We start from the raw sequence: 26,471 nt of genomic DNA on the forward strand, positions 1-26,471 counted from the left end.
TGTGTGTGTGTGTGTGTGTGTGTATATATATATATATATATATAAGTTTAAATTTTAAAATATTCAGCTGAGTTTAATTGTGGAGATATTTTAAAATAAAAATTATTTTTTATGGATTTATTACTATTTGTTAAAAGTATATTTATATAAAAAATAAAACCATTATATTATACAAAGCCATTTAAATTTACGAAACAATATTATTTGTAAGAGCTTCTTTTTAAGATTTTTTTAAAGAGTTTTTTGTGGCGTAAGTATTTGAACATGGGTTTCCAAAATTATTGTATTTAAAAAAGATTATTTAAAAAAGAAAGATACACCAGTTTAAATCTCCAAAAAATCTCCAAAGTCTACTTAGTTCCAAAAATAAACCTACACTACCAGTTAATTTATATTACCGTGTTTATAAAGCAAACTGTTCTTGTAGTAAATGTTGTGTTGGTAAAACAGGACTAACGGTATAGTCTCGAAAATGCCAGCGTCAAACAAATACACAACAAGGTATAGGGGAAAATTTGGTGGTAGCTGAACATTTTAAAATTTGCCAAAGAAATTTCCATTTGAATGGTCAGAATGCTTTAAAAATAAAAATAAATAGTTTTAACAGGAAAGTTAGGAGGCGTCGGAAAATACAACACAATTAAAGTATCTTTTGTGACAATGGTCTTAACTGGGATGGAGGTGATTATGTGACAACTTCATTTGGGAAACCCATGTTCAAATAACTCGTCAGACAAAAATCTCTTAAAAAAAAACTCTTACAAAGAAAATTGTTTCGTAAATTTAAATGGTTTTGTATAATATAGTAGATTTATTTTTTATAATGGTTTTTTTAATATAATGAGAGTATCAATATTTCATCAAAATATCAAGATAGATAGATTTTTAACAAATAGGAATAAATCCATAAAAAGAAGTTTTGTTTTAAAATATCTATCTATATATCTATTTCTATATCTATATCTATATATCTACAACCCTCGAAGTTAGGGTCAGCATTCTGCAATGGCGACCTAACTGCCGACCTGATAGTGTTTGAAGTCGGCAAAAAATTGCCGACCTCGTTTCTATGTTTTATGGTACGACCTTTGTATCAAATAATTTTTGCTGACCTGATGCCGACCTCTAAAAGATTGAGGTTGGCAAATTATTGCCAACCTTTTTTCCGAGGGTTGTGTCTATATATCGATATATCTATAACTATATATCTATATCTATATATCTCTCTATATATGTATGTATATATCTATATATATTTATATATATATTTACACACACACACACACACACACACACACACACACACACACACACACACACACACACACACACACGCACATATATATATTGTGTATATATATATATATATATATATATATATATATATATATATATACATGCACACATATATATATACACACATATATATATACATATATATATATATATATACATATATATATGTATTTATATATATTTATATATATATATATATATACATATATATATAAATATATATATATATATATATATATATATATATATATATATATATATATATATATATATATATATATATATATATATATATATATATATATATATATATATATATATATGGGCAATAACATGGCAGAAAATGAAAAAGTTGTCAAATTTTATTCTCTTTTTCGTCAACTTTTAGCAAATGAATATTGATGCAGATGCATGAAAGTTTATTTAAAATATACCTTTAATACTAAAATTAATTAATTTAAGTCATTTTTATGCCTCCCAAAGTTACGGTTTTTCTCATTGTTGCATGATAAAAAAGGTATCATTGTAAAATGTTATTTTAACCATAAATAACGATGCTTAGTTAAAGCATATTTTTATTTTGAATTTGTGTAACGTAAGTTAAAACTTCATGCATTTATTAAATTTTTGGCACTTTTTTGTTAAGTGTTTAATTACAAAATGAATTGCATCATTAAATAATTCGCGTTGGCATGACAAGATTCTAACTGAATCTTTTTATATTAGGAGAATTTAGAAATTTTTTTTTTTTTTAATGTTAATTAAAATTATTTATACTATTGCTTTTTTATTTGTTTATGTATTCTTATTTTAGTAGACATAAATACACATAAATAAAAATAAGAATTAAATAAATAGTTGTATTGAGAGATTTAAAAAAAAAAAAGATTTATTTGCTATTCTCCTAATAAAAAAAAATTCAGTTGAAATCTTTTTTTATTTTTGTTTTAGTAAAACAAATCGTTTGTAAATTGCTATTATGGGTCATCCATAAAGCACGTCACCCTATATTTGTCAGTTCTTAACCCCTTTCCTTTTGTCACAAACGATCACATTTACCTGAACCCCTCTCCTCCTAAACTTTGATAGCAGTTTGATAGTTCGTCAAAGTATTTTAAAGATTTAAATGTAAATACTTTGCATCATTGTAAAAATTCAATCTAATGAAAATAAGGCAATACGCATAAATGTAAGGAGTGTAAGTAAAAACCTCAACAAACCAAAGATTTTCTTATTTAAATGTATTTAAATAAGTATTAATAAAGTTGTAATACTAAAATAATTTTTTAAAGTTGCTCTTGGACTTGCGTAAAAACTGTTTTTTATTAGATAACTTTCATAAATGTTATGAAAAATCACTCAGGAAGAGTGTCACCAGTTTTTCAAAATTTCCTTTATTAATTATTTTTAATGAATGAGGTCAATACTTTTGTATTGACCTCATTCATTAAAACATAAGTTAAATATATAGTATAAAAAAAAACAGTTTATTTTCCTTAGTCAGTCAACAGTCAGTAATAGATTTTTATATACTTTTTAAATTGGTGTAGGGTTCTCAACATCTTGTGAAAGTTTCTAATACAAACCTGCTGATTCGTAGAAATCTGACCTAAAAGTTGAAGCAATTTTTTTACCTTGTTTTTCGTGTAACGTAAGTTAAGTGGCATTTAAGTTTGCCCTCTTTTGGCCAGGCTTTTTAACTTACGTTACACGCGCAACAACAACTTTATCAAATATTCGCCTATTTAAACTGTAAATTTTTAGCTTACTTTATTCTTTAGTCTAACAGCTTTCATACAAAGTAGCTAAAAGTTTAATTTACTGTTTAAATAGGCAAATATTTGATAAAGTTGTTGCATGTGTAACGCAAGTTAAAAATGGAATTACCCATATATAAATATGTATATATATATATATATTTTTTTTCATTTTAAACTGTTTCATCAAATAAAATAATTTCTGATGAGTCTTTGTTGATAAAATACAGTGTAAAATGAAAAAAAAAATTTGATTTTCTACTTTCTAAAGCAAATCAATCTTCGTAAAACAAATAACGAAAAATAAAATAACTTAAAGCTAAAACTTGAATTAAAAAAATAAAATTAAAACTTAACTAAAATAAATAATAAACTATAGCGCTAAGAAATATCTAAATTACGTTTGGAATAAATAACTTTAAATCATTAATCTTTACTAATGTTTATATAATATAATGAGAAACCCTTTTTGAATAGTAACAACTTACATCTAACGATTGTTTAATAAATGCATTTAAAAGTTAAAAAAAAAGATTCTGCAATTAATGCAAACAAAAGAAATAATAGTTAAATCGTTTATTCAAAAAGTTGGTATAATTTTTTTTTATTTAAAGACATTTAAAATAAAAAATACATACTGATATAAATATTAGGGGTAGTCATTTTGAGGGAATTTTCGAAAACGAATTACATACCCAGCTAAAATTGGAGCAAATATGCTAAAACTTAGTCAAAAAATTTTTTAGGTCAATCGGGTGACTTTTAAGTCCCCCTCAAGACTAAAGTTGCTTAGAAATTGTACTTCAAAAAAGGAAAAATAGGGTGTGTTCAGGGTGTTTGAGGGGGACTTAAATGAAAAAATTATCTCCATTTTTTTTTTTTTTTTTGTTACTTGTTATCTATATTTTCATTTTAAAAGGGTATGTCATCATGTCATTTTACATATTCTTGGTTAAAACGATATATACGAAAGGAAAAAATGAAAATTTTATGTTACGCACGGTTATGAAAATCGGAAACAATAAAAAAATTCTAATAAAATAATGCAGAAGAAAATGTGCTGAAGATCCTGCACTGTATGTTTTAAGTCACTAAGCGTTTTTATAAACAAATTGTACGTGAAATTGTGTTACATTATTTTATTTTTGTAAATAACTTTCGTATTTACTTGATTGTTATTAATCGAATTACAATATAAAGTAAAATTGTATTGAAGTTTTTAACTAATTACAAACCATTAAATCTATTTAGATTGAATACAAAAATGGAAAAAAAAATTGTAAAAGATATTGGGAAGAGAAGGTTTCTCAGATCAAGCAAAAGCAAACTTTTTATCATAAATGAGGCTAAACCAGCTATTACATGTACATATCTAATTTAAAAAAATTGTTTTGAATTTTAAATTTTTTGTTAAAAATTAGAATATTGGTTTTTTTTTTCTTAAGGTCTTCAACTCCCTACTGGAATGGATATTCTTCAACACATTGCCTACAGAAGATCACTACTTCCTCATAATGTTAAGAAATCAACAATTTTATCATGCCCTCCTAACAAGATTCAGGGTTACAAGAGATGTGAAGTAGACAATTGTGAATGCATTTTAGGCTTAATTAAAAGACCATGGCTTAAAGCGGGATTTCAAGTAATGTCAGATAAAAATATTATCAAGAACCTAATGAAGATGGACAAGAAGTATTCAGATTTGAGTAGAAATAAATACAGAGGATCAGCTAGAGACAAGGTTAATCAAGGGGAGTTTATTTCATTTTTGAAAAAGCTGTTTTGGATTGGTTCTACAAATTTAAAGAACCTATTTAGGAAGGATAAAAAACGCTCAGATAAAGATAAGCACGATGATTTAACTTTTTTGGAAGACCAGGAAGGACCGAGACATTTTAGTTTGGGATCAGAAGATAGAAAATTTAGCAAAAAGGTTTTATGTTGTTTTTAGTGGGTTAATTTGACCTTTTTATTAAAATTTGCTAATTTAACATACATTATTTGTTAATACACATATACCATGTTAAAGTAAATTTTAGGTTTCTGAAGGTGTGAGGAAGAGGACAAGGCTAGAAGACGAATCTCCTAAGATTGACGCTACCTCAGAATTAGACTTGAGTTTCACTGACACTAGCGCTGATTCTGATTCAGAATTCGAACCCGAAGTTTGGCATCATAGAAGAGCAGATGATTGTAACATTACTGCCAAAGTCCCTATGAATATTTTTGATGGAAATGTATCTATCATAGCTACAGCAAATGATATCTCCCCGAATGTCTTACAAAAAGTAACTGGAGCAATTCTTCAAGATTGTGGAGTTGATATCGCAAAATGCAAAGCCAGTGCTTCAACTGCATTAAGGAAGATAAAAAAAACTGCTAAGGATACTGCAGAAATTGCTAAATTAGATATAAAGAAGGCCGTGGAAAAAAGCCGTTATCCCTGTATAATTCATTTTGACAGAAAGACTTTGTTTGAAATGAATTAGGGAAAAAGACTGAAGAATGAAAGATTAGCTGTGCTCGTTAATATTGAGGGGGTGTCGCATCTTCTTGGAGTACCTGCCTTGCCGTCTTCTTCAGGTGAAAATATGTATATAGGAATCATAAAAATACTAGAAGAATATTACCTCATTTCAAAAGTATGCGGAGTATGCTTTGATACAACTTCAAGTAATACTGGTTCTAAGAAAGGATCACTTATTAGGATTGCAAAAGAGGTAGACAAATACCTTCTTCTACTAGCATGTAGGCATCATATCATTGAGCTTAGAATGGTTCATTTCTGTGAAGCAGTGATAAAAGAGAGTAGCGTAGGGCCTGAAAATCCCTTATTCGTAAAGTTCAAACATATGTTTGAGAACCCTAAATTCAAATACGACAAAAATAACCTGACCTCTTTTGATTGGAAAACCGTTGAAGGAATAGTTATGAATGAAGCTGCAAGGAAAACTTTAGATTACTGTGAGACCTATTTTACTAAAAAACACAATATGAGGAATGACCGAAGAGAGTTGGCTGAACTAACCATGCAGTATTTATCCCCTTCTGCACATTTCAAGTTAAAGAAAACTGGAGCTGTTCATCATGCTAGGTTTTTAGGCAAGAGTTTATACTATCTTAAACTTCAGCTTTTGTGCAAGCAACTGACATTTGTGCAAGAAAATGATAATCTACGCGAAGATTTAAAACTTATCTGCGAGTTCATAGTATGTTTTTACACAAGGTGGTACCTTCAAGCACATAAAGCGATTCAATCTCCTGCGTCTGATCTTGATGCAATCTTTCAGATGAATGAGTATAAGAAAGTTTGCTCCAATCCGGAGGCAGTAGACGCTGTGTTAGCATCTCTTTATAAGCATACATGGTATCTTGATTCAACAATTATTCCCTTGGCTCTTTTGGATAAAAATATTTGTATGGATAAAAAAACAGCCATTGCAGATGCTTTGCTTTCCTTTCAAATGCCGGATCCAGATTTTTTTAAACATAGAAGCAAAGAACGAATAGACGAGATTAATATCATAAATAATATGAAGGTACCAACTCTCTCTCTTTTGGTTAATGAGTTTTCATATTTAATTTTTTCAATGATAGGGTTGGATAATCAGAGAGTGAGAGACTGGTTGTCACTTCCACCCCAATATTGGCACACCCAGTCTTCGTTTAAGAATTTTGAAAACTTTGCCAAAATGTTAATTGTTGTCAATGATCATTCTGAACGAGCAATCGGAATGATGCAGCAGTTTGTGCAAAGATACGAAAATGAAGATGACAAGCAGAACAGACTTTTAACCATCGACAAAGTAAGGTCAACTTTCAAAGTTTTTGGTGTGGAAAAAAATAATATTACAAAAAAAAAACTATCAGAAAGCCTGATGTCACTCTCTAAACTAAAGAAGAGGAAATTGTAGACTTAGGAAATTGTTGTTCATTTTAAAATACTTATTTCAATTAATGCATAATTTTTGTTTTGATAGTATTTGTAAAGATTTTTATTAAATGGTAAATTACTTGTTTAGTTCAAAATAGTTTGTTTTTTTGGTTGATAACATAATTTGCTGATTTCATAACCACTTGCGTAACTTAAACTTTTCATTTTTTGATTTCTTAAATATCGTTTTAACCGAGAATATGTAAAAAAAAATGATGACATACCCTTTTAAAATGAAAATATAGATAACAAATAACAAACAAACAAAAAAAAATGGAAATAATTTTTTCATTTAAATCCCCCTCAAACACCCTAAACACACCCTATTTTTCCTTTTTTGAAGAACAATTTCTTAACAACTTTAGTCTTGAGGGGGACTTAAAAGTCACCTGATTGACCTAAAAAAATTTTTGACTAAGTTTTAGCATATTTGCTCCACTTTTAGCTGGGTATGTACTTCGTTTTCAAAAATTCCCTCAAAATGACTACCCCTAATAAATATAAATAATATATATATATATTACATTATTCATTAATATTTTTATAAAAAATCATTAACATTGATTTGTTACTTTATTTAAATGCGTTTCAATGATATAAAAAACATAAGTAAAAATCAAAGTTATTTAATTCAAACGGCTTTCAAAAAAGTTAGTTTTTTTCTTTCTTCTCAACAAAGTTTTTCTACTTTTCCAGTAATTTAACTTTAATGATTCTTATATAAAGTTTATTAAAGAGATAGCTGTTCAAGTTGTCGCTTGAAAGTTATTGCTGTTCAAAGTCGTCGCTTATAAATTTAGATTGTTTTTTATTTTTATTTTACTTATGAAAAAATCTTATATAATTAATATTAAAATAAAATGAATTAAAAATTATACTACTTTAAATGATACTTTTAATTAAAATCATTAGCTACTTTTTTAAAAGTATTTTGCTAATATAAAAATGTATCGAAGTTATTTATTTTCAGCGTGATTAAAAACCAATTTTTTAGCGAATTTGTTAAAAACCGTGGTTAAATCGTCAAAACAAAATAATTTTTTCGTGGTCATATAGAGACTTAAAATCGCACGCCTTCTTGGCCAAGTGTATGTATATATATATATATATATATATATATATATATATATATATATATATATATATATATATATATATATATATATATATATATATATATTATATAAATTTATTGTTGCTTTGTTCTTTTAAGAACATTAAGCACTGTATTTTGTAGAATACATTATATAAGTAAATTACTTATATATATGTAATTATATTATACATATACTCTATATAAATATCATCATCATCATCATCATCATCATCATCATCATCATCATCATCATCATCATCATCATCATCATCATCATCATCATTATCATAGTTTAGCATCCTTGATGATGGACTTGGATAAAAGGACTTTTTTTAAGGGAAACTTTTAAATTTTTATTATTTTTTATTTTTTTCAACTTTTTCTAAAAATTAACTCTGAAAAAAAGAGAATAACCTAAATTAAGATCAAATGAGTGGTCAAGCTCAAAGAAAAACTTGAATTTTGTAAAAAAAATTTGCAAAAATATAATGCAAAGGTTAATAGATTCAACATGGGACATAACATTTAGAAAGCTTAGTAACTATTATTTGTTGTTTTAATAAAGATTTCATGTTTTTAAAAAATTTATTTTCATATATATATTTTTCAATTTAGGGCAAAAGAGCTGGGTCCTGATGACCAAAATTATAAAAAAAAAGTTGTTGATTTGGATTATGAAAGTGAAGACGATTCTCAACTCTCTAATTCCCAGTCAAAGTATCGCAACTCAGAGCTTGCCATGCTATGCACTAAATCAGTATTGATTTAAAAACTTTATTAAAGAACAACCAGTTTTTCGTACTATACTCAATTAAAAGTTTTTTTTAATCTGATATTTTTGTTTTATTTATATCCCTTATTTTTAAAATAGGACTCCGCTGAAAATGGCGGTGATTATTTATATAATTTTCATGAAGCTGTTTCATTGCTAATGGAAACAGAAGAACAAATGATTGATGAACATCGTACCAGTATGGAGGTCAAAGTTTTGATATTATATTGTTACACTTATAAAATTTAATATTGTTAAATTGGGTTTCGCCCATTTTGTAGTGCATAAAATTTTAGGTGACTTTTTTTGGATTTTATCTTTAGGAAAACTATAATTTATTAGAAGAAGAAAAAAAACTTTTGGAAAGAATTGAAAATGATGTAGATTGTGACCTAGAAGGTGAGGTGTTTTAATGCATTATTTTCTTCATATTTATATCTTTTATAAATGTTGTTAAATGACAAAAGTTTATTATTTTTAACAGAGATGATTCGGTTTATTATAAATTATTAAGAAGATAAAAAATTTTTATTTATTTTAGATTTATGTAAAAATTGCTAAAAATAGCAAATTATGACCTATTTAATTGGTAATTCATAAAAGATATGTTCATAATAAATTCATATTTTTTTTATATATTAAAAGCCATTTTTCTCAGGTTGTTTGCTATTATTATTACAAATAATAAAAGTTAAAAATAAATCTTTAACATTTTTAAAATAAAGTTTTGTCTGGCAATGAATACAGAAAAAGAAAACAAGTAAAAAAGTTAAAAGTTTTAAATAAGCTACCAAATTTATGAAAATTTATATGAATATTTAGTATATAATATATATGAATATTTTGTAAAAAAAAAAAAGATAAATAACTATAGAAAAATTTATCAAAAATAATGAAGAAAATAATGATAAAGAAAAAATATTAGCTAAAAATATAGTTTCTTTTAAACTACTTAAACATTGAGAAATCTAAAACATAGTAATGTTAGTGCAATGCAAAATCGTAGCTTTTATTACAATAAAATACTTTCAAATGAAGAAGTTTTTTTGCTTACATAATTTTAAACATGTATTTTGTTTTTGCTTGTTGACTATCATTAGTATGTCTATGCAATTAAAAATTGACTGTCTACACTATTGAAAATAAAAAAAGAAATATAGATTAAAATAGGCATTTTAATACATACATATGTTTAAATAAATAATTAATGTAAATTATAAATAAGTATAAATAATATAAAAGTTACCTGTGTTTATACAGCAATTATTTTTAACAAATCTGCTTAAAGATTAACGGCTAAATTAAATAATTGACTCAAATGATCTACCTTAAGATGAAATTTTTCTGGAAAATGTTCTTGCCTAAGATTTTTTTAATGAGTTTATTTTTACAATTTTGGATACAAATTGTTTCATTGAGTTTTCCAAAAATAAGTTTTTATGGTTGAAATGGTTAAAACAGCTGTATAAACAAATAATATTAAATATAAATAAAACTCATGTAATACGGTTTCATGAAAATTATTGTAACAGATTGTATCCAATATTGTAAAAGTTAGTTTCATAAAAGTTTCTTTAACAAAAATATCTTACAGTAAGAATATCATTTTTAAAGGTGTTCTTACCTGATAAAAAAATCTTGTCAGTCAAGGTTGACAAGTTAATTTTATTTGTGAAAAGGTTCAGGATATAAAAATACATTTTTATAAATTATAAAGCATAACTCTTTTGTGGTCAGCAAAGTGCCAGTTTAATTTGCTTCGTTGTTTTTCGCATTTTTTAAAATATTGCTATACAATAAAAGTTCATTATTTAAAAGTTTTTATCATAAAGAAGTTTAATAAATTGACATCAGATTTTAACTTTTTAACAAACTACTAACAATAATTTTTTATAACTGTCCAAAAGTAACAATAGGTTGTCCAGTTTTTTCTTGTCAACACTAATAGTTTTTTTTTGTGTACAATTTTTGTGCTTGTCACATTTTGTAAAGTTTTAAAGAATTTTGGTAAATTTTTAAAATCTCGTTATTTGGCTTTTCATTTTTAAAAAGATTGTGTTTATAAAGTCTTATTTTAAGTATAATAATTTGGCAATATTTTCAGAATATGTACATCGGTTGGATATGATTTTAACAGAAAAAATTGAAAAGTTTTCAGCTCTTCGGGGTAATTTTTTAAATTTTTTTTTAATATATATATATATATATATATATATATATATATATATATATATATATATATATATATATATATATATATATATATATATATATATATATATATATATATATATATATATATATATATATATATATATATATATATATATATATATAATAAGCATTAAAACATCATATACAATATCATACTATTTTTTTTTTTTTTTACATGATATTTTAGCTCATATAGTGAGAGCCATTATCAAACTAATAAAACCGTTAAAAAAAAGTAATTACGAATGTAACAAAATGATGTCATTGCAACAATGTTAATGTTAAAAAACCAATTAGGATACATCTGGAATAGTAGAACATTCGCAACATTGTAATGGTAAAAAACGCTTTCTGTTATTTCAAACATCTACACAAGAAATATTTGTGAGGCCATTGAAATACATAGTGTTCAAAATTTAAAGAAAATATTTTAAATCATGGCAATGGTGATGACTCACCATTGGAAACCACTTTTTGTAAAAATAAAAAATGTTGAACATCTGACGTTTGCAATAAAATTATTTTGTTACGTTCATAATAAGTCTCATGTATATTAGGGGTATAAAATAAAAAATAGTTTTAAGGTTTTCACACGAGCATGTCACCTAGTTATGAGCTTTTATATTTTGAAAAAAATGACAATAATTTTAAGGTACATCCATTTAAAAAACTCACACACCAAATGAATTATAGTTCGTAAGGGATTGTCCATAAATTACACAGCGCTAAATTTGTTTTAAAAACAGAAGTAGATCTTAAGCTCTTTTACGCGGTGATTTTCATTAAACTTAGCACGCTATTTTGATTTGACTTGATGCTCTGTGAGGGTAAATTTTTTTGTTTTGTTTATTAGTGAAATTTAGCATTGGGTAATTTAATCTAATCAAGTAATAAATTATTTGTTCAGTTTTTTTTTACAATTACAAGTTTAGTTATTACACAACCATTCAATATGTCAAACTTAATTTATATATTTCAACCATTCAATATGTCAAAATTCTACTTCAACCAAAGTAGCAAGAGTTGTATGGAAAAGAATTTGATTCACTCTGAGAAAAGTAAAAGATTATGTAAGAGTAAATCTCAATCATTAGTAACAATATGTAAAATGCCATCAACTTGGCAAATAATTAACCGATAGACCAGCTTGGCATCAGACTGTTAAAATGTGAAAGGATGAATAAAGAAAATTTCAGATGAATGTTTAGAAATATGATCTAGTTTGAATTTTCCAACAATTGACAAAAGATCTGAATAATAGAAAAATTGATTAAAAAGTGACAAATAGAAATCACAAAACCAGGTACTTATAGTTTTGATGGTTTATTAGATATAGCAAAAGAGGATGGACTTTAGTTGCATTCTGAAGATAAAATTTTTTATTTAAAGCAATTAGAGGCATCTGGTAGAGTGGGATATACTACAATGAAGCTTGGTGATCCTAAAAAAATACATCCTTTAAAGAAAATTAAAATTGGAAATGTTCCATCAACGCCATCAACTTTAATTTTGAATGAATACTGAGAGGAACGCGTAAGTAGTAATGAGTCAATAAGTGACTGTGGCAATGATTATGAACCTTCAATAAATATTAATAAATGAAAAATTAAACAGAGGACAGTCGAGGCTATTAAATTGGTTTGTCAAGCAAAGCTAAGTACACAAAATGCTGCCACAGTGTTTCAACAACTTCAAATGGCTGGTGTCGATCTTCCTGCACCAACTCAACCAACAATCTGTTTAGCAGTCATCAAAGAAGGTAAAAAGTTACAAGATAAATTGAAAAAAGAACTGAAGGTCGAGAATTGGTGTTTGCATTTTGATGGGAAAAAAATAATCGAGGTTGAACATCAAGTAGTCGTGATAAAGAACAATAAAAAAAAAGCGGTTAGGCTAAAGCCAATGGTATTGAAGAATGGAATGTCAGAGACAATTTTTGAAGGACTTCAAAAATGATTATGATTTATGGGGATCTATTTTGGTTGTCAACACCATATATTAGATCAATTATTAATGTTATATCTGGATGACTTTTTTGGAGGTAATACCAATGCACCTGAACTGTCATATTATTTTCTTAAAGCAATATGTAGTAAATATGACTATTTAACATTGAACTTTGAGTGGTATACAATTGAAGGAGATTGAACTAAAATGTTGAGATGACATGCAGTTTTGGAAGCATCTGATTAATCTAGTGAAATACTTTTAGAATGAAAAGAAATTTCCTAAAGTTAATTTTAAAAATATACCAAATATTAGCCAATCTAGATGGAACTCTTGGGCAATTTATTTACTACTTGCTTAAATACTAATTCTTTCAGATAGACAGTGACTTGAGATAGCAGTTAAGCTTGTTGCTGGAAAATGGGCAGGTATTTTGTTTTCAAACCAAATGTTTAACCCTGAAAATGGTAAAGAATTGGAGGAAGCCATTAAAGATCATCCAAAGGCTATCAATACATTCACAAAGTTTTGGTGTGATATTTCTTTTCCTATAAATATCTAAAGATCCAACATTTGTGCCGAACGAATAATAAAAGTTTTGGAAGATATCAAAAGTGTTTGCAAATCTGAAGAAACTTTGTGTTTGAAATATTTATTAACAAATCATGATTAAAGCAAATGCAAACCTTTTTAGTTAATGTAGTTTTATCAATATAATTTTTAAACATTTTGATGTTTTTTTAATTTTATCAATATAGCTTTTTTACATGATTTATATCTTTATTACTTATTTGAACTTAACTTATTATTTTAAGACAAAGCGGAAAAGATTTTACTTCAAATTACCAGTAAAGAATTACTAGTAAAGAATAAAAAGGTGTATTTATAATGTGATTACCAGCTTATGGCTTAGCTTTTTAGCGGGTCTGTGCGTGAGTTTTTTTCTAAAAACGTTAAAGTGAAACTAAATTCTCTTAATTATTTACAAAGGCTCATCAGAATATGACATGCTCATTGAGTTTGAAAAAATGTTATACCCTTAATGTATATATATTTACATATATATGTAATATAATAAACTATAGATATGTAATGTATATGTATTACTATAAATATGTAAATATATATGCATTTTTTTTTCAGTAAAAGTTTCTCAATTCAAAGAACAGTTATTTGAAGAGGAAAAAGCAAGTAAAAATGTTCGTCGGCTGCCGTTTGTGTAAAATTTATTGTAACTCATATTTATTTGTAAAAAGAAACGCTTCACTTGTAAACTAAAGCAAATTTAGTTATGTTTTGTTTTCCATGATGCAGTTGCAGTCAATTGATATTATATTATTGTGCAGTGTACCTTTTTTTTCGTTTTTTGGAAATTCTGTTGTTATGGGTAATTCCAATTCCTCTTTTTGGAACTGTTTGTTATACACAAATATAAAAAGCTTTTTTTTTAATTTTTTATTTTATTTTTGGATCTACCTCCTGTTCCATCAAAGTATTTGTTTTAACTTTTTTTTTCTTTTTTTATAGAAATAAAAAACTGTAACATTTTAGTAGAAAATTTGAAGTATTAAAACATTCAATAGACTTTTTACCAATACTTAATTTCTTTCTGTAAAAACATATACTATATATAATATTTTTAGACATGCATAATTACATACTTACATTATTATTACATACATAGTTATATATTAAGCCTAACATTTTAATGTTGTCATTTGTAATCGAATGAGGTATTTGGATTTTTTAAATATTTTCGAATGTTAGCTTTAAAGGGTTTTATAAAAATCATTCATCTAAAGTGTTCAATATAATTAGATACTTCACTATTAGTTATTTTAGAATATTGTGTTAAAGACTTTGAAAGAGAATTTTTTTTTTTTGATAAAATTTGAAAAGTTGTAAATAATTGTAATAGCTAGAAATTTAAAAAAAATTTGAGTAAAAACTTTTGAAATAAATTTATCTTTAAAAAAATTCTTTAACTTTGATTTATATCTTCAAGTTTTATTTAACAAATGAGTTTAACAGTGTTAGAGCCCAGTTTAGCAGCTAAGGCTCTTAAAGAATTAAATGAGAAACCAGATGGCCGTTATAAAAAAATAAATAAGTTGAGAGCAAAAACAACAGAGCGACCAGACCTGAGGTTTGATACAACAGATAAAGGTCTTATTATATTTCTACGCGCTAGAAAGTTTAATGTTGATAAAGCATTCGATTTGATGGTTAGGTATTATGAAACTAAAAAAAGTAATCCAGATATATTTGAAAATTTTAATCCATCTGCTGAAAGGTTAACGTTTCAATCAGGATGGAATATTGCTTTTCCGAAACGTGATTCTAATGTAAGTATTATTATATATAGGAAGTATTATTATAAATAGGAGTCATTAACTTTACTTATATATGCACTTATTCATTGTTTTTAATAATGATATGATAAGATAATGATTTTGATAAATGATTTTGTTATTTATATCAGTTTGATCACATTTACCTATCAATAAATCTGTTTGATTACAGTTATCTTTTGATATATATATATATATATATATATATATATATATATATATATATATATATATATATATATATATATATATATATAGTTCTATAGTTTGTTGCATTTGGGAAACATAGAAGGAAAAAAATGATTCTTACGCCAACACATACGTCACTTTTAATTACTTTTGACTTTGGTCCAACATTTGCGTGTTGGACGAAAGTCAAAACCTACTTGCTACATCGACTGAGGGTTTGGTTGGGGCAGGCAGTCTATCAATTAATAAAAAAAAATAATTCCGGTCTTGCATTTTAATTTTTACTTTTTGTCAACAAAATATGGAAAAAACTTTCGGACAACAACTACAGGTTGTATATATATATATATATATATATAGATATATATATATATATATATATATATATATATATATATATATATATATATATATATATATATATATATATATATATGTATGGAACTCTTATATGTTGTCCAAAAGTTTTTTCCATATTTTGTTGACAAAAAGTAAAAATTAAAATACAAGACCGGAATTATTTTTTTTTATTAATTGATAGACTGCCTATATACTGCCTATTCAGTTATTTAATTTTTTAATGTATAAATGTATAAATTTTATTAGCAAAGTATTAATAGTTTTTTTAATAAGCTAATTCTATTAATAATTACATTTGCTTGATTGTATAAATAAATATTTCAGTTTAACTTGTTTTATTAATGGGTAATTTAAATTTTTTAGTAAATTAATATAGTAAGTTTATATTTAAGTTTTTTACTTTAAAAGTTTTTCATAACAAAATATTTTTTTAATATTATTTATATAAAGGGCTGTCGTATTTTCGCTATATGCCCTGGTAACTGGAACCCAAGTGATCGTAGTCTCATAAATAATTTTCGAGCAAATTTGATTGCATTAGAAATTTTGATACAAGAAGAAGAAACTCAAATAAATGGTTTAGTTATCATAATTGACTTTCGTAATTTTGGATTGACTCAAGCAGCAGCTATTCAACCCACCCTTTTTAGGCGGTATGGAGGTTTTGTGTTTAACACATATCCGATACGCATTAAGGGCATACATGTCATTGAACAGCCGGCAATATTTAGTATAATATTTCCTATTATATCATATTTTATGAAAAAAAAAATAAAAGATCGTGTCAAATTACATGGTTCAGACATGGACAGTCTTAGTTGTTTTTTTAGTGCTGATATTCTTCCTATGGAGTATGGTGGTACCGGGGAACCTAATGATTTTAATGCTTGGGTTAGATATGTTATAAATGCAGAGGAGGAGTTAGAACATTTGTGGACATAATTCAATATTTTTTATTTTAATATATTTTTATTAATATTTTGGTTTTTTACATAATATTTTTTATATCATGTTTTAATGTATTTTCATACTGATGATTTTTCGATATTCATATTTAGGTGTTTGTGTGTGTGTTTGTGTGGGGCGTGTATATATTATTGTATATATTTTGCACACTTTATTTATTAAAATACAGACTTAATACTTTACAGGTTTCAGTAGAATAAAAAAAAAGAAAAATGAAAAATTTGAATTTTTGTTTGTTATATATCTTCTTTATACTTAGTTTGTAGCTGTCCAAACCCAAACCTTTACATCATGTATGCGATGAAGTCCATGCTGATGGCTATTTAATTTGATGTTATCAAAGACATGATTTCATATAAATCAATTTTAATAGGACCAGCAATTTGTATATATGAACTTCTATATAAAGAAATGCATTAAAATATTAATAGAAAACAAATTTAATGTTTAATTTTTGGATTTCAAAATGTAGTGTGAAAAAAAAAGAAACATTGCTTGTTCAAGTTTGTGTTTAAAATAATAGGGTTAAAATATTAGGCAACATTAAAAAAAATTATTGAAAAAGAAAAATGAGTAGTCATTTTGCCTATGATAATCCTTCAGCCTTAGTTGAATATAGTATTATAATAATAAAAAAGGTTTAAGTTAACTCTTGATGATATATGTATTGCTAATTATTTAATATTCAATTTTTATTCCCGTCTAGTTAATTTTTAGATATAAAATATTTTTAAAATGATTTTAACTTGGGTAAAGTGTTAAAAATGGCTGATCCATCATTATTACGTTGGTTTCATGGCAGAATAACAAGAGATATAGCAGAAAACTGCTTACAAACTACTACATCAATGGATGATGGCACCTACTTACTACGTGAAAGTGCATCTGAAATAGGAAGTTATGTACTATCTGTCTGCAAAGATAAAAAAGTAATTTAATTTTACTAATTTTTCTTTATAATTAGTTTTTTGTTTTTTTAAAACATTTAAAAGTAAAACAAGGTAAATGATAGGTAAGATAATATTTAGTTAAACTTAATTAAACTTTTTTTAAAAACTTTTAGTTAAACATTCTACTTAATAAAACAGTAGCTTTTTTGATTTGCAAAATGACAGTCAAGAATAACTTTACTAAAAGTAGTATTGTATAGCATAAGTATAGCTTATCACATTTATTTCAATCAATAGTTATTTTTAAAATATTTTTTGTTTTAATCGATTGATTTTAGTTGTTTTAAAATCCGACATAATAACCAATTGGTTCTTATAATTTAAGTTTTGGTTACGTTGTTAAGGTTAGGCAACACTAATAACTCAACCAAAATATATCACTAATATTAACATATTTATTATTGAAACACATGTATGTACACATGTAAGAAAAATGTAATGTACATCAAAAAATAATTTCCTTAAAAAAAGCTAGCCAGATGCGCTCTTTAAAGCTAGCCAGGTGCGCTGTTTTTGTTTTTTTAAGAAAATATTATATAAATTTTGTCGCTTTATTTTGTTCAAAACCTTCTGTTCATATTTTTAACTATTTCTCAATGTTTTGTAATCGAATAAAATAGTTTTAAGTTATCATAATTTATTTCAAATGATGCTGTTATTTTAATTTTATTATTTTTGTTTCAGAATTAAAAAAAGAGAATTTTTTATTGAAATTAATTTTTGTTATTTAAAAAAAAACAAAAAAACAGAATTTTCAATTTGTGGACTTTTTGGGTGTCTTCATAGGCATTTACCCAGTAAAATTATGTCTGAAATTGCATCATTTTCTGTTTTATTTTCCAATAAAACCTAACTGTTTTTTTTTTTCAGTTTATTTTTTTTTCTACAGCATTTTTTTGCTTTATTTTGCTAATTTTGTCTTTTCTAATATTTCTTTCTGTTTGAGCACTGACATTATTTATTATTCCAAAAATCAGCTTTGGGAATTTTTTTAATGAACTTTTGTAGAATTTGTTTTGAGCTTAAACAGCAGTTGAAGAATTTTCTTGATTTTCCTGAAATTTAAAATCAACCAAAACCTGCATTCAAAGTTTTACATTCTAGCATATCGTTTGCACAACTTGAATAGAATTTCTTTAGAATCATTTAAACATTTAAAAGTGAGTTTTTATCTATTTTGTTCTGATCTGCTTTGGTCAAACATTTCACTTTCAAAGTACAATCCCTATGTTCATTGACAACTTGACAACTTAAAGAAGTTTTAAAATGTTGGATATTTAAGTGTATCATTTGTAATTTCTTTCCATTTGTGAACTTTTTTTGTCCATGCTTGATTTTCAAGTCCATAGACTACCACCAAAGGGTGTAATCTCAAAAACTTGCAAAATGTAAATTGTCTTTGGCAGCAATATGACAAGAGATATTTCACAGTTTTTCTGCACCACTTGAGTATTTTAAAACAGATCAAAAAAATATCTAAACATCCTGTTTAGAAACGTAGAAAGTGGTCAAATGCTTTTGGGGTTACAAAAACTTTTTTTTGTATTATTCTGTATAAATATTTTTCTCAGTATACATGGATAAATGTACTTATTTATGCACTCTAAGGAACTTTACTTAAAAATTATTTTTAGCATCAGTTGCAGCCTAAAAGTATAAAAAGTACTCTATCTAGTTTTTGATTTAGTTATCCCATCCCTTGGCTATTTATTATGTTAAATTTATATCTATTATATTTTTGAAGAATTGGACAAAATAAATAAACAAAATCTTATACTATTGACTTTAATATTATATGACCACATTTCATACTTTACTATTGACTTAAATATTATATGGCCACATTTCATACATGAAATGTGGCCATTGCATACTTTCATTAAAAAAGTTTCTATAAATAATCCCCATTGTATGTTCGCAAGTTTTAAGCTATGTCATTTTATAATAGGCAATATAATTTGCTAGGTAATTTTATTTAAATATTTAGTAATAGTATAATATGATTACTATATTATTTTTTTTACTTGCTTTATTGTAGGTTATCCATTACGCTATTCAAAGGCAGCCTAGCGGTATGGTTGGTATAGCTGACGGACCACAATTTCCTGGACCAGTGGAGCTTGTTAATCATCATAAAGTAGGTTGTTTATTTGATTTACCATTTATTGTTTATACTATTTATATTATCAAGTCAGTAGATTTTGATTAGTGTTGCAGTTTTATTTATTTTCTAGCTTCAATTTGAAAATTTGAATTTTACTTTTTGATAACTGCTAATAAAATATTTAAATATAAATAAGTTATATTATAGACTTCTTTGGGTGGGTTGATGACAAAGTTAACATATCCTTGTGAACGCCCTGCTGGTGTAAAAGCTACTGCTTATAAAGGTATTAGTCATGACGATCTAGATGAAGCAATAAGAACAGTATTGAGAACAGAAGGTGTTGTTGTATGTAATTTACTTCTTTTATCTTCTTTTTTTGAAATAGTTGTTAGTTTAGATATTTCTAAAAATGAGAAGAAATTTATTTTATAGAATGAAGAAGCAGTTCGCAAATTTAAAGTTAAAATGGAATATGTTGTTGGAAATATTTTGCATCGGCAGCAACCATGGTTTCATGGTGTTATTCCGCGTACTGAAGCTGAACGACGTTTGAAAAGTATAAGTGAAACTGGAATGTTTTTAATTAGAGAAAGAGGATCTCCACGGGGTAGCTATGTTATAGGTTTGTTTTACCAAGGAGGTGTTTATCATTATCTTTTCGAAAGTAATAATCAAGGTCAATTATCAATAAAATCTGGACGTTCTTTTGATAACCTAATGGCGGTTGTTAACTTTTATTCTCAAAAAAGTGAAGGATTGTTTTGTACATTAAAAAGAGCTTGTGAAGTTTCATCGTTTGAGTTTCAACCAAAAACTGAAATTTATAAAAACATTTTATTACATCCAGAAATTCAAGCGGAACTTAAAAAAACACTGCTTTTATATGAAGATGAACTAAAGAAGTATAGGAGAGTGTCAAGAGTAGGTAAGAATTATACATTTTTTAATTTGTTAATTTATCATTTTTTGCCTTTATTATTTTCACTTGTAGTTTTAATTTATTTTAAATGAAATATTTAATTATTTTAATTATAGATATTAAAATTTCTAAATTTTTAGTTCTTTTATACATTTTGTTTAAAGCACGAGATTGAAAAAAATGAGTAACAGAAATGACTTGCAAAATAAATTACTAACACATTAAAAAAAAATATATTTTAATCAAGTAATCATAGTAGTTGTCAAAAATCATTAAAAAAAGAAATTCAAATTCAAATTTGTTAAAATTTTATTGAAGCAATTTGAATTTCAGAAAAAAATCTTGCATATTCATGAAGAAAAATCATCATGAAAACAAATGCTAGTTTTAAAATCATCTTGTTTTTAAACTAGTATTTGTAAATGAGGTATGATTGAGTGGTATTGGGCACATGCTCGGAAGGTGGTTCCGGACAACTTAATCCATTTACACATTAAAAATGAGCAACTTTTTTTTATAAATAATAATGCATTTAATCTAATACACAAACCCATAATAGTAGTTCATTTAATTCCTATAAAAAGACCTAAGATTTGAAAAAAGTGTTTTTAAAGTGTTTATTTTCATTAATAAAAAGCTGTTATATTTCTAAACAATGACATTTTCCTTCCCATTCTTTAAATATCAGAGGCAAATTTTGAGGGCGATTTTTTTTTTAAATGTGTTGAGAACAGTCCATTGCTAACTAATTATATATTATATTTGTGTCACACGGGTAAAAAAGACATAAAATTATGGTTAAGCTGTGTTTTGGGCTAACCTGCATTTTCGAAACATGTTTTTTTACTAACATTTTTTTAATTTAGTTTGTATATTATTAAGGTACACAATTATTTTTTTATTTCTAATTCGATAAATAAATTTTTATACTTTTAAAAAAGTCTTTTGACACTTTGTTTTCTGTTAGTACATGTGTTCAATCTATTTTTTCCTTAAGTGTACGGGGCTTTTCTCTATCTCTCAATCGTTTCCTTGCTCTATAACTCTTTTTTTTTCTTTCTAATAACTCCCAACTTAATAGTGGTTGCTTACAGCCTTGTTTGGAGTGAATCAGAATTAAAAAATTTAAAAATCTACCGTTGAAAGGGTTATAGAATGTTATAAGAAGATATTATCCATTGAATGTTCTAAAGGATCAAGAAGAAGAATTTTTTTTAACAACAAATCAATGTAAATAAGATTTGTTGTTCTTTGAAAAAAAATCCAGGCTTGTCTAACAGAGAAAGAGACGAAGATCACAAAGTTTCTGATTTTTTGGTAAAGTAGATAAAGAAATGCTACAATTACAAGTCTTTCTGAACAATTAAATACCCATATTGCTCTTACAAACAAAATTCCACTGCCAAAACACAAGCACGAAAACTTTACACCCAAGTTTTGACAAAATTAAATCGCTACACTTTGATGGATGATGATATGTGACTTTGGTCAACTTTTTGGTGAAAAATATTATACTTTAATTGTTTGTGGCTGTTTTAGCAACAAGTATAAATACATATTTGTAGACAATTATGGCAAAAAATTCCTCTTATGGCAAGCAATTTGTAGTTGTGGAAATAGAGTAGATCTTTTGTGACATCATCAACTTTGTCATCAGAAAGTTATATTCAAGAGTGCCTTCAAAAGCAACTTTTGCCACTCATTTAATCGCACGGTTGACCTTGTTTGTTTTGGCCTGACTTAAAAAAACTTTGGAGTGGTATAAATTGAGAAAAGTTAATTTTTTACCAAAAAAGCTCAATCCAACAAATTGCCCACAATTCTGGCTCGTCTAAAAATTTTGGGGTTTTGGCAAAAGATATTTACATAAAAACAGGCAAGACTATTAATTCAGTACAAGAATTGCTAATGGACATGAAAATACACCACGCAGTGTGTCGAGGACATGAAAAAATTCATTTTTCTGACTTTTTGTTTTTTCAATTTTAAATAGTAAATTTTTATTGTGTAGATTATATGTAGATCGATGCAAAAAAATTTTATGTAATTCAGCAAGCCATTTTGTTTTTATAGCTGTTTGAAGTTGAATAAAAACAGCATTTTTTTTTCTATCCTGATCTGGAAATGATAATTAATTTGTAAAATAAAAATTAATTTGGAAAATAAAAATTGGAATTTAAACATTTATTTTATGTAGTTTTGTTTAAACATTAAAAAATTCTAATTTATATGAGAATATATTTGTTTGATTAAAAACAAAATTGCAGGAAAAAAAAGGGCTGCATGAGGCCATTAATAAACTGAATTATTTCATACATTATAGACTTTCTATTTTTATGTGTAAAAATTCCACAGTCTGGTTATCCCTGGAAATTTAGTAATTTAAATTTGAATTGAAATTGTTTATAAGTGTTTATATTTAAGGTTTCGCAATTATAAAAAATCAACTTTTACGGACGGTTAAGGAATACCTATTGATAACTTGTGACAAAATTTTATTGATAAAAAAGGAGAATTAGAAGAAATTTTACAAACTTTGAACATCAAACTAAGTTCAGTGGAAAAATAAGAGCTAATTCTAAAAGCAATCAGATATAGTCTAACTTTAGAAGATGAAAAAGATAAAGCATCAAGAAAGTTTTGAAGCCAGTTGAAAGACATGTATAAAAATATTCAAAGTTAAAACAAAATAAACTGATTTTAATTTTGGTCAATTTGTAAACTTGAAGAAACGAAGTTGGGATAAAACTGCCTGGGAATCCACCTGCAGCAGCATGATCATCATCCAGGGGTTATATAAAAAAGAGGGAGCTCCACAGGCTAAAAGAGGACGGAAATCAAAAAGACCAAGGTAAAAATTGAGCTGATGACATTTATATGAATTTCTAAAGTATCATGTTATTTAGGACACCCTGCAGCTAATTTTTTACTTTTCACAACACTATCATTTAATTCACTAATCAACCTACAAAATGTACCTACAACAAAATTCAAGATGGTTTTTAAGGAGTAGATAAGTCAGAATACTCAAAAGAAATTGTCCAAAAATATAAAAAAAGATGGGGAAAGGAGGAAGGAGTAAAACTTCCAACAATATCAGTATAGGAAGCATCTGCTTTAATCTAAAACTTGGATCTATAAATATCTGGTAAAATGTACAAGCAAATACTATTATCAAATATACCTGATATTTAATAATAATATAAGCAAATATTATTATTACATATCAGGTAAAATGTGCAATTAGATACATTTAAAGAACTACATATATATATATATATATATATATATATATATATATATATATATATATATATATATATATATATATATATATATATATATATATATATATATAAAGGTTGTTTTTAAAATTTAATGTTGTTTAAATTTTATATAATTCCCCAAATGAGACTTAAGCTTCTCCCAAAACTAAAGTTGCCAATGATGTTGATGCCTTTAAATGTACTTTGCTACCTAAGGAATTAAGCAGTGATGACAAGCAAACTCCCACCTGTTTTCTGATCTTCAGTCAGACTAAGCATAGCTCTTGAAAATCTTGAAGATCAGAAAACAGGTGGAAGTTTGCTTGTCATCACTGCTCAATTCCTTAGGTAGCAAATACGTTTAAAGCCATCTACATCATTGGCAACTTTAGTTTTGGGAGAAGTTTAAGTCTCATTTGCGGAATTATATGAAATTTAAACTTGCAGAATTTAAAGGAACAAATTATACTGGTTTTTTTTTGGTGTCCCCTTGAAATTAAAGATTCAAAAAATCAAGTATTCTGGACTGATCCCCAACTCCATTAATTTTGCCAGGCCTGTTACTCTATTGAAAGCAAAAGAAACTAGAGAGAGTGTAAAGGAGTATTTTAAACCAATTCTGAGTCAACTGCCTAAAAATGAAACTCAAGTCTATTCTTTCAGAAATTGGTTTACAAATATTTTTAAAAACAGAGATAAGTATGGTTGATAGCAAAATGGTAGATTAATTTGTAGGGGATTCTGGAGCTTTTTTTCACTGCTGCGATTGTTCCAGAAGTGATCCCAATGACCTGGTATGAGACTATATGGGTTTACCATAGATAAAAACTGTAATGATATGCTTAGTACTTGGAGAAAGCTAGAAAATGGTGAAATCTCCTACAAAGATGCTGAAAGACATGGGCAATGTCATGAACCTATTGTTGAATCAGAATTTCCCATTCTACATCAAAAGCTATGTGCACTTGACACTGTCTGAATTTGTTATATCACATTGTGGCCAACAAACCCATATATGGTTTTGAGCAGGACATAAGGGTAAAAGCTCTGCTCTGAAGACAAGAAGAAGAAAAGTAATTCAAAATGTATGTGAGAAAATGGGAATGTTCCTTGATTCTAATGGTAGTAACATTAACAACGGACCAATAGCAGATTGTTTTTGTCCATAAAAAAGAGGGTCAGTCGGTTCTGTAATTCTTAAAGCAGAAAACCAATATAGCTTCTTTGCTTTGTTATTTAAGTTCAATATACTCCTTAGCACTAATCAACATGTTGTTGTTAGCAAAACGTTGATCCTGATAAAGTTAAAGAAGTTTGTTATAGATTGATGATATTTTCATGAGTTATGCTTAGCCCCATCTTGCAACAAATGTGCGCACATGCCTTGGAACTGTTTATGATTACAGGTGGATCATCTATTGTCAAGTAGTCTGAGCAGTCAGGTGAAAGTTGTAATAAATACATTAGAGTTTATAAATCAGGAACAAGTTGTTAGGCAAGAGAGATGTCATTGCAAATAAATACACATGACATTTACTTCAGACTAATGATAAGAATACATCTGATAATAAATTTGCCAGTAAAAAATACTTTCGCAATGTAGAACATGTAGAAAACTTGGACATACCACAAGAGGGTGTAAAGTAGAGGTGAACAACGTCTTTAGTGAAGAAAAATGATAATTCAAGAATGTTTTCTGTGACCATATAAAATGACTTAAATGATATAAAAAGAATCAAAGACAGTATATCTGTTTATATTTGTGTTTAATATTAAATTATTATGAATTCAAATATATTTCATTTTTGATTGGATATGATATCCTTTTTCAAAAATTTTTTTAGTCAGCAATTACCCACGTATTTGTGGTACCACATTCCAGAATCATGTAAGTTGACCCTAAAGCAACCTAGCCAGCAATGCCTGTGACCAGCCTAGCTTGCAGGTCACAGGCATTGCACGCCCTTTTTTTTTAACATGGGGCGGGGGAGGGGGGTGGCAGACAAATTTTGAAAAAGAAATTTGTTTTTTAATGTATATTTTATAGTTTATTTGAAAAATTTAAAAATAGTTAATGACATGATTCTTGGCGCCCTTTTCTCTCCCCCACCATTGCCCCATTTCATGGGTCAGAGTGCGCACGCATAAAATTTACATCAGAATAGTTGGCATACTATACTAAAAGTTATATACTAAAATTTTCTTAAGATCTCATTAACAATTAACAGATTTATGAATTTTTTTCAAAAAATCACATTCTGGGCACACTGTACACCAGTAATGTACAATTATTTTTTTGAAGTAAAATTTCTTTTGAAACTAAAAGTATTTTTTACTCTTTAATTTC

At 26.5% G+C, this 26,471-nt stretch overlaps 3 protein-coding genes across 3 annotated transcripts in view; all 3 read left to right on the forward strand.

Moving 5' to 3' along the window:
• Positions 1-14,325, forward strand: part of LOC101234502 (kinesin-like protein KIF2A) — a 99,235-nt gene extending 84,910 nt beyond the window's left edge. Inside the window, exons 24-28 of the mRNA XM_065801622.1 lie at positions 8,699-8,840; positions 8,955-9,062; positions 9,179-9,254; positions 10,960-11,022; positions 14,160-14,325. Coding sequence (XP_065657694.1) covers positions 8,699-8,840; positions 8,955-9,062; positions 9,179-9,254; positions 10,960-11,022; positions 14,160-14,239 — 469 coding nt within the window. The 3' untranslated portion in view covers positions 14,240-14,325. The remainder of the gene's footprint in view (positions 1-8,698; positions 8,841-8,954; positions 9,063-9,178; positions 9,255-10,959; positions 11,023-14,159) is intronic.
• Positions 14,326-15,034: 709 nt separating this feature from the next.
• LOC105845698 (alpha-tocopherol transfer protein-like) lies at positions 15,035-16,858 on the forward strand. The gene is made up of 2 exons (XM_065802113.1): positions 15,035-15,361; positions 16,367-16,858. Exons 1-2 carry the CDS (start codon positions 15,035-15,037, stop codon positions 16,856-16,858), a joined length of 819 nt encoding a protein of 272 aa, XP_065658185.1.
• Positions 16,859-17,598: 740 nt separating this feature from the next.
• The window catches only part of LOC100199662 (tyrosine-protein kinase SYK-like), a 47,591-nt gene continuing 38,718 nt past the window's right edge, over positions 17,599-26,471 (forward strand). Inside the window, 4 exon segments of the mRNA NM_001309782.1 lie at positions 17,599-17,811; positions 19,871-19,969; positions 20,144-20,284; positions 20,372-20,864. Of these exon segments, the coding sequence (NP_001296711.1) occupies positions 17,647-17,811; positions 19,871-19,969; positions 20,144-20,284; positions 20,372-20,864 (898 nt within the window). The 5' untranslated portion in view covers positions 17,599-17,646.

The sequence above is a fragment of the Hydra vulgaris genome, chromosome 07, assembly GCF_038396675.1.
Source record: "Hydra vulgaris chromosome 07, alternate assembly HydraT2T_AEP".
Classification (NCBI taxonomy): domain Eukaryota; kingdom Metazoa; phylum Cnidaria; class Hydrozoa; order Anthoathecata; family Hydridae; genus Hydra; species Hydra vulgaris.